This window comes from Bipolaris zeicola (assembly GCF_000523435.1).
Source record: "Bipolaris zeicola 26-R-13 unplaced genomic scaffold scaffold_447, whole genome shotgun sequence".
Taxonomy (NCBI): domain Eukaryota; kingdom Fungi; phylum Ascomycota; class Dothideomycetes; order Pleosporales; family Pleosporaceae; genus Bipolaris; species Bipolaris zeicola.
Window position 1 is genome coordinate 1 of NW_006912496.1, and position 9,498 is coordinate 9,498.

A 9,498-nucleotide genomic window follows, 5' to 3' on the forward strand; every position below is an offset into this window, starting at 1 on the left:
CGCCTTCTCCACACTGTAGCTCGATAGATTTTTGATATCCTTTCGTACAAGGCCTATAGGTGTCTGTTCGAATCAAGGCTCGTTTGATGTCCCACGCACTCCCATATGCCTCTGAGTGACACTACTGCCGATACTGATCCGAACAGTCTTGCCTGCGCCGTTACACTGCGGACGTTATAGCTAAATTAGACATAACTCTCGCACCTATTAAGTAGTATTAGAGAATATAGAGGATAGTAACGCGTCTAAAGAATAATATCTTATTCTACTTAATAAGAAATACTATAATAGTGTTACGTGATATTACTATGAAGGTAGGGTAGAGTGAGAAAGCTGCCGGTTCGGTGGGGCTGCCGGTTCGGTGGTGAAACACGTTATGCCAATTGCCGAGAATGCAGCTGAGAGCTAAGATGCACAATGCAGCTACCCTAACCCGGTTATGTGATCCTCTGATCAAGAGTATATAGTACATCTCAGTACCCTGATTGAATGAATTCATTCTTTCTAAAAATTCTTTTTCTTACTCTTTAATATTCAGCTCAGCCTTGCGCATTAGCTGACACGACTCTTTCTTGGTAGATATCGCGTATGATCTTTAACGATTGAGACTCTTTGTAATGACTTATCTACAATTCTAGAAGAACTGGGAGAAGCCCTTTATCAAGGACAAGGGTTGTATAAGTCGGGTATGCTGGATCAGGCCAATGACATACAAGAACGCTTCAAGGGCGGCCAGGGAAAAGTAAAGAAGGTAACCTAGAACTACCGAAAAATGAGAGCATAGTTACGTTGGATGCTAAATTCTAAGAAAGTTCGAGAGTTACTGAATCATATAGAATCCCTGAATTCGATATCCTTAATTACGCTTAACCCATGCCTCATGAAATAGTCACCTCTTATACGACGGGCCTTTGTGCAGGAACGTATACAATTGTTTTTGCGGCGACATGTGGACTTGTATCTGTAGAATGATGGAGCGAGACCTGCTTGAGGGATATGTTGGATCTCATTGAGAATCAGAGACAGCCTGATTATTCTGTCAAAGGAGGAATGCTTTTCTTGAGTGCATGTGCGAATGAAGCTATATGAGGTTATCAAAACGCTCGCTGGCTGCGTTTGGTCGGATATTTTGCTTCCATTTGAACGAAATTTATCGTGACTCTAGATCCTATAAACTCAACTTTCCTTTGTGATCTCATTATCGACATGGACCGGCTGCTCGATACTCCCAATACTAGTTGAGTTCTTTGGCATCCCGCTGATTAACAAGATCATGCTTGGGATCACAAGAGCCAGTACACCGCAATTAACATAGAGCGGAATGACGTGTTTGATGTGACTTGCTGAGCTTAGTCCGTACGACACCGCTTGTCCGGAGGTTTCGAAAGCGCGGAAGACACCTCCTGCGCGCGAAGCAACTTCAATATCTTTTGAATATATGCCCAGAATCCAGTATAATGTAAGCTGAGTCCAGTAACCTGTAACAAAGATTATCAGGTATGGCACGTAAGCTTTAGCCCATATTTTTGATTGCCTACTGTAGTTAGTATTCCAGTAATGATTACCACGTGAAAGTACTTACAATTTTGGATCCAGTGCAGACTTTTCACCAAGCTCATGGTATTCGTATGCAACCCAAATGAAACAAGCTATCTGTGGTAGTAACCAGGCCATCATTGCTGTCCACGCTCGACGACGCTGCGACCAAAGGGTACTGTCCAGTAGCTTGCCAAATGTGATGACGGATGGTATGGTTATGACCGCTGCTCAAGTCAACTTACAGATAGCTGCTATGAGATTGTACACTTACGGACTAATAAAGAGGACAAAGCGCGAGCTCGTACCGAAAAATGACGAGCTAGGTACGTGCCCATGGTTCCTCCATAGAAGAAAGAGTAAAATGATGGCAAGAAGATGAGCCAAGTCTGACAATCGTTAGTCATTGGGATTCAGCCTAACAGTTCATCTCTAACCTTATCTCTTTGCAAGTATACCCATAAAGCAGTAAATTCCTGTTTCCATGACGCTCGACGAGACATGGAAACTTTGCCACCATTGCGGCGACGTACTTTTGCGGTTGGAGACAGAAGAAACGCCCATATGAATCCAGTACATTCTGAATGTTGTCAGCATGAGAGCACCCAGCGACAGCATATGATTTACCAAGGCCAACGAATATCAGGTATGTTGTCCACGCGATACCTCCACTCCCTGCCCTGTCGTAGTTTGTTGAGAAGTTAATCGCACCGCCAATAACACTACCAGAATTTCGCATCGCAGACCATATACCTTCCTCGATCAGTACGAAGTTCGAAATGAATAATTGACAATCCACTCACCGAGGTAGAATCCACGGTCTTCCGGATTGGGATACGACAGCATCGCAGTGGTCTCGCCGACATAAAGGAACCCAGACGCAATACCTTTGGTTACCCATCAGTATACTTCGTGTTGAGGCCACGCGCAAACATGACTCACCTCCGATAACATTTGCAGTCAAGAGATATGATTCAACATTGTACCTCGCATTCACATAGTATGCAGATCCAAACAGCGGCATTGCCAGAGCCGCGATCATGCAAGACCATTTGATGCCAATTCTATTGATGACCGGACCCCCTAGAATAGTACTGCAAAAGCTCATTGTGTAATTCAGCGAGTTTGCAAGATTTGCTATCCATGGTGTGGATAGTCCTCCACCACCAAGATTGGAAATGGCATCCGACATGGCTGGTCCGACCAGTGATAGTCTGAGTGTTGATCAGTAGGATACTTGGCCCTGTGATGGGTTCGAGGCAACACTTACGCTCCAAACATTATCATCTGGAATAGCACGCTTCGAAAGAAAGTGGAAAATGCAGAACGAGGAGGTTCTTCCACAGAGCCGACTGCAACGTCAGCAACGCCATCGTCTGCAATCATGTTGGTAACGCCGGTGTCGGCCTTGATGTCTTTGTCTTGAAAAGATGCCATAATTAGGACTGTCTATTACCGAGCCCCTTGCTCTACTACAGGACGGAATGCAGCTCTACATATGCTAGAAGTCTCACGGCCATAGCTTGAGATGGATTCGTGGACTGGAACGGTCGCGGGGAACCCCACAGATAAGAGAGCCGGCCCGGGCTCTAGCGCGCAGTTTTCTCCACCTTTGGACCACTTTAGATAGAGATGATTGTAGTTTGTTTCGGCGTTTCTGCCATTGGTACGGATCTGTGCTAGCGTGAGGCACGGAAGCCTTTCCTCGTTTCAGTACTACGCCGGACCCGAGCAAACTTCACTGTAAAAGGCCCGCGTGCATACGTATGTACTATTGTAATCATAATGAGAGTAAAATTGCCCGTAATATTAAATGCTAAGACCCGACTCGATACCCAAAAGGTTAGCCAGGCAAGTGGCAATGCGAGTTGGATAATATGGGACAAAATGTACACCAACCATTGTTCAGCCTCCACCAAAATAAAATTAACTGCAACAGCCTGCATCATCGCAGAACGCCACTATTATCCACTTATCAAGATTAGTTAGAGCTGAAACTCTATATTTCTCCGGTCTCATCGCGTTGACTATTTGATTTTCCGCCATTCTGAACTGGACCGGACCGGTCGCGGAAGCACAAGGGACACGGCTTTGCGCATCGTACTCATGTAGGGAGCTAGATGAGTTGAGCACCGAGATAATCATACACGCCCTCTACGCGATTAAAAGCCTGCTCACTTGCTATCTCACAGAATACGCGTCCTAATGTCTTCCTTTTCTAACATGTCCAAGCCATTCGCGGTAGCTAACGCTGTACCCTCGTATTAGAGGAAAGAAGTTGGCTCGATTGACACACCAAAGCAGCACAGAACTCCGTACCAATGCTGACATCGCTGTTATTGGGGCAGGATATGTAGGTGCTTCCGTTATACATGACGTGATGGAAGAAAGCACCCGTGCGAAGCGCTGCGTTCCATCGATACTGATTGTTGAAGCCTGCGAAGCGTGTTTTGGTGTTGTAGACCGATATAGTACCTCTTATATATCACCTGTATTATTTACCAGCGGCGCGTAATTCATAGCTACTTTTTAGATGGCCACCTGAAGCTAGATTCATTATTGAGAGCAGCCAACGTACCCGAACGCCATGAGAAAGAAGTGGTCGAACACATGGTCTCTTCCAAGGCGCGCTAAGTGGATATGGCTGGTGAGCTGGTCGTACGCGAGCATATCAATTATGGCTTTAAGGAGATAAGAGTCGCTAATGCTTGCTTGTACTAGAAAGGGCAAGGTAAGATGAGAGCAAGTATTGATCGCATTACCGAAGTGTGCATACGCACAGCCAGTGGAATCAATCACTTTTCTAATACCCAAGATAGAGTGGTATCTGGCGTGTGAGGGGCAATGTCTTTCTATAAGTAAAATGATGCTCATCCATCGCCCCACTAACTGGTTACACATTTTTCGAAAAAATGATTGTAGTAGGAGTCAATCTACAGACGTTTACACCAGTGACTAGAGTTTAAGAAATGACAGTAGATGGCGGATTTCGGGTTTAATAGGTGGACACACCCTGCTGTTTTATCAAGGTTAAAACTATTACCTATGCCATGAAGGGTTATACTGCTGTGTTGATACTAGAAATCTAGGATAATGCTATGCTAGTAAGAGGTACGGTCGTGCGACTCGCAGCTATGAAGATACAAAAGATAGATAACAGCTGTATAATAAAGTTTTTGAATTACAAATCCGACGATATCATTCTTTGTCTTAATGGTAGCATCATAAGAGTGAGCGCGAAGAGGAACTTTTACTAAATTTTTTACGAATTGTACAAAGTTTTAGACAACAATAAGCTCCTTGAAGATATATAATGCTATTTTAATGATTACGTGCAATGTTACCTTCGAAAGTAGGAGGAAAGTGACGCTCATACTGATCGGATTTGGACTGGTAGTAAGTACCATATCTGAGCATTCCGTGATACGAATGTTCGCTGACGTTCTTGTTGTGGCTTAAGCACAAACTACTTGTTATCGCTCGTCTGCCACAAAATGGCGTTTCTCGGTGGGCCTGAGGTTCTCACGATCCATTTTGGACCGGATGTCGTCGTCTGTGCGACATCTTCGAATGAATCGGAGCACGTTATCAGTCTTTGTGACCGGTTTGGCCGGTGTGACCGGTGATAGAGGTCGGGCCGGCTATATGTACAGCTACACGTGACGTTAATTTTTGAGTGGAACGGCTGAGCGGCGGTAGTCGTTATCTCCGAGGGTGGACGGACAATGCAAGGTTGGAGTCAAGGAAGCAACCTCGGCTGCTTGACGCCGCTCTAGCCCCTTGTCCAACCCATCTTACGTGCCCGGAGAATCGCACCTCTAGCGTTACGATTACATTTCCGCGTCATACTTGTTGATATTGTTTACACTAAAAACACCGTCAAACAGGATATTGTGTTCTATCCGGAATAGTATCACGACTTTGCTATAATCTGCTAAGCCATATCCACCAGTCTTCCAGCGACAACGCCCATCTTTACCTCACTGAAGACATCGTGACAAGTCCACTTCTTGGACACCGAAGTCTATGCGCTACGGAAACCAACTTTCGTTGCGGCAGACATATCCCACATATGGTTAGCAGCAAACCATTCAATATTGTTCGCTCCTAATCGATCTCAAATGGCCTTGTAGCTTGAAAGAGCTGGTTTTGCTGAGCTAGCTGTATTACAACTTATAATACCGTCCTGTGGTATGTTTACACCGGCACGTTCGAAATAATCTGCAAGTCGCTTCGCGTCGGCAGTCGTTAAGTACTAAACTTTAAAGCCGTTGTTGTATAGCAATTGGAAAGCTTCTTCGAAACCTGAATGGAGTTTCAAATCTGAGTAGCTATTGATACACTGTTGTCGTTCTTCCTCTGCGGCTAGGTCTCGAGGTTGTGCAACACCAAAAAGGCTGAGTGTGCGGTAGAATACTCCATAAAGAACATCCTTATAAGACTTGTAGCTGGCCTAGATTAACAGAAACAAGAACTCAAGTTCATTAGTAGTTTTCCAAGTGAAGCCGAAGTGCTGTGTGGTCATGGTATGGTTCCGGAGCTTCTCCCTAGGACAGATTCGATGTAGTCGTAGTATGTGTCGAAACCTACGCAGGTCCCAACGATGTCGAAAATGATGCGCTCCTGAGGCTTGGGCATAATAGTGATATGGTTGTGAAAAAGAACATGTTTTGGAATCGTGAAAATATCTTGAGAGAGTCAGCCAAGATTAGGTCTTGAATATGCTGTTAGTTGTCGTGTTCGGCTACATAGGCACCCGCCACTTATGCTCTCGCTTAATGCACGCCAGACAGGCCCCACAGCTTATCAGAACCGGGCCGGTCGTTGGGCATTTTCCCAGAGAGGGAATGACTCTTCTGTCACGGCCGGCTCGATATCGGCTCTGACGCCCGCTGCCATGATTGTGCTCCTTATATAGTTGAAATGATCTTTTAGCTTCAATGAGTGTAAAGCCAAGATCGTAATTTTGAAATAGCACAAAAAATGGTTCTCCCAGTCTCTGATCCTACCAAATCCTATTGGATTGAGGCCGCTGAATCACCTCTCCGGAGTTTTCGTTCCAGCGAAGTCTTGCCAGAGGAGACTGACATTGCAATTATCGGGAGCGGATATGCGGGTGCATCCACCGCCTACTGGATTCACAAGGTGTGTGCGCAGCCCAAGGCATATATACCAGGCTATACTCATCGAACATTAGGGGACTGAAAACGCAGAGAGGCAACCCAAAGTGACTGTCCTAGAAGCACGAGATATTTGCGGGAGTGCCACTGGGCGCAATGGTAAGGGGTCATCTAAAATGATAGAATGAGTGTTTAACAACGAGAAGGGGGTCAATTGAGACCACATATATATTCCCGGTATCCGGTGTGGCGGGGGCGTTTTGGGGCTGATGGCGCAATGGAACTAATCACTCATGAGATGGCACATCTTGAGGCTTTCAAAGAGCTTTGCGAGCAAGAAGGCATTACTGAAGAAGTTTGTCTCAAGTTTGGCGAAACTTTTGATGCTGCCATGACCGAGGAAGCATGGAAACGCCTTAAAGGGGCATTGGAAGCCATGCGAGACGATTACGGTGATGATAATGAATTTGTGAAAGTATGCAGGGTGATTGAAGACCCTACACAAGCAGAAACGTTCACGCAAATGAAGGGAGCACTCGCAGCTATAGTGCATCCCTCTGGCCAGGTGTTGGTCTCCATACCTCCTGTTCACTCAATTTCTGACAAGACTCAGATGGCCCTACAAGTTTGTCCATGCTCTCTTTCGTATCTTACTCCAAGCGGGCAACATGTCTTTGCATGCGAATACCCCAGCCATTGAGGTGTCGGAGCGAGATTCCAAAGGCTGGATTCATGTAAAGACGACTAAAGGAAGTATACGTGCCAGGGCTGTCGTTCACACTACTAATAGATGGGCCTCTCATCTCTTACCAGAATTTGATAAGCTCATCATTCCCGACAGAGGAAGTATGAACGCAATCAAAGCACCGCCTGGATTCATCAAACACACTGGTGCTCAGCACTGGGACAGCACTGTTAATGTAAGGATCCAAAACCCCATTTTCTTGCTTTAGCAAAGCTACCTTTCAAGACAGAACTACCACCTTCAATTGCCAGCGCCTTACAACACTATCATGCTCGGAGGCGTACGACCAATCATCATCCATACTCCAGAAAAAGTCATGCCAAACGACCAAGAAGATAAACAGTTCGTGGGAGTGTCCGACTTCTGCAAATCATGGCCAGCATCCGACATCAAAGACTGGCCAGGACCGGCTATGGCAGAGCTCGGCAAGCCGGCTGACGAGGGTGGCTGTTGGACGGGAAGTATGGCCATCTTTGAGGACATGCGCTTACTGGTCCGTACGTGGCTGATCATTTTGCAGTCCAAGGAGAAAGTGTAGACGGTTTTCCGTTCGTGGGCTCTGTCCCGGGTCATGAACATCAATTCATCAATGCTGCGTTCACAGGACATGGTGCGTGGGAGATAGCCTCTTTGAGGAAGCACTTGGACTAATTAGCAAAGGAATGCCCCGAATTTTACTCGCTTCCGCCCACATCGCGCCCCTGGTACTAGATGCCATTGGATTTCAGCACACTCCGCCGCGCCTCGCTGCGCCATATCCAGCCTTGCCTGAGCCATTCCGTGTAACTAAAGATCGGATCAATATGCTGCGAGCTGAGAACAAATGGGAAGAAAAGGTTAAGTCATTCAATACGAGTTGTGAAGCAAGCGCAACAAAGTCTTGCTGTAATGCAGGCAGAAGATACATTACAAGAGTTTAGTTTCAGGAGATGAATGGCGGTATGTTTTTCTACATACTGCGACATGCTGTCTGGAACACAAAGGGCCAGTTAGATGGCCTCTGCCGAAGCAGACTAGAACAGATTGCCTCGATTGCTTTGTTCTTGTCGAACGCCACAATACTGGTCCTGGTTGTCATAAGATCTCATATGCATCATTTCAGCTTGAAGAACAGTTCTAAATAGCTAGACTCACACCAAATGTCAGAATATCACTTGCCAGGGCGAGCTGTTAAAATCGTTGAGTCACAAATCATAGCTGCTGCGCATACCTTACAGTATTTGAGCGGAGATTCGTAAGGCTGCGTGTTAGGAAATTTATGCACGCACGACTTGAGATTGCTCCGTTATAGCTGCGTTGGATTTTGCATTAACTCGAACAAGAGGTACTTCGTTTCATAAAGTTTTCGCGTCGTATTTCCTTGCGGTCCCATTTCGACTCGTTAATCCAAAGAACGTACGGCCATTAACATTCTTCTGAACGTCCCACCAAAACATCCATTTCGCATCGCAGTAGCATAACTTTTGCTGTGTTCCCCAGAACCACATGACTCTTCCCACACATGTGCAACATTTGCAGACCTGTGTTGTTATCTATCATATCGTCAGCAGCAAGAGGAAGATCTTCGCATGCCATCTTTGCTTTCTTGGTGTCATCTGCTCCATCGATATATCGTAGTATCTGCTCGTTCCATCTGAACTTGTTGTAACACGCGTTGGTGTCGATAACGGCGGCGCAATCGTGTGAGTTGGCAGTTTCCATGGTGCATTTGGGATATGTTTGCGCAGTGATGAGAGTGGCAAGGATGCCAGTAATGATGTACGCAATGCGCATCCTGAGTTTTAGCGATTTAGTAGTGGATTTATGGACTTTACCTATAATAACGTCGGGAGTGTTAGCGTATCAAACATAATTCGCCCTAGGTAGAGTACTTCGTGTAGAGAGTTAGGTCTAGATAGAGACACTAAGATATATTTCCTAAATAAGTAATAACGTGTTTCACCACCGAACCGCCCACCCCACCGAGCGGCCCACCTCTCTATACTCTTACACCCTTATAATAGTATTGCGCAACACCACCACAATTTTTGTTATTAAGTAGAATAAGATATTATTCTTTAGACGCGTTGCTATCCTCTATATCCTCTAATTCTACTT

General features: G+C 45.7%; 4 protein-coding genes across 4 annotated transcripts; 1 reads left to right on the forward strand and 3 right to left on the reverse strand.

Moving 5' to 3' along the window:
• Window positions 1-1,176: 1,176 nt before the first annotated feature.
• On the reverse strand, window positions 1,177-2,922 carry COCCADRAFT_42006 (uncharacterized protein; the record flags this gene model as incomplete). Its single annotated transcript, XM_007720314.1, has 8 exons — window positions 1,177-1,534; window positions 1,583-1,763; window positions 1,811-1,925; window positions 1,974-2,116; window positions 2,164-2,289; window positions 2,340-2,423; window positions 2,479-2,750; window positions 2,807-2,922. 8 exons carry the CDS (start codon window positions 2,920-2,922, stop codon window positions 1,177-1,179), a joined length of 1,395 nt encoding a protein of 464 aa, XP_007718504.1.
• Window positions 2,923-6,280: 3,358 nt separating this feature from the next.
• Window positions 6,281-6,433, reverse strand: COCCADRAFT_112355 (uncharacterized protein; the record flags this gene model as incomplete). The annotated part of the gene is made up of 1 exon (XM_007720315.1): window positions 6,281-6,433. A coding segment is annotated over one exon (153 nt), but the record flags the coding sequence as incomplete, so codon positions are not given.
• An 86-nt stretch (window positions 6,434-6,519) lies between these two features.
• On the forward strand, window positions 6,520-8,321 carry COCCADRAFT_42007 (uncharacterized protein; the record flags this gene model as incomplete). Its single annotated transcript, XM_007720316.1, has 7 exons — window positions 6,520-6,681; window positions 6,734-6,815; window positions 6,863-7,223; window positions 7,270-7,576; window positions 7,631-7,862; window positions 7,922-8,011; window positions 8,062-8,321. The coding sequence occupies 7 exons, from the start codon at window positions 6,520-6,522 to the stop codon at window positions 8,319-8,321; spliced, it is 1,494 nt and encodes a 497-aa protein (XP_007718506.1).
• Window positions 8,322-8,964: 643 nt separating this feature from the next.
• Window positions 8,965-9,123, reverse strand: COCCADRAFT_63030 (uncharacterized protein; the record flags this gene model as incomplete). The annotated part of the gene is made up of 1 exon (XM_007720317.1): window positions 8,965-9,123. A coding segment is annotated over one exon (159 nt), but the record flags the coding sequence as incomplete, so codon positions are not given.
• Between the last annotated feature and the right edge of the window lie 375 nt (window positions 9,124-9,498).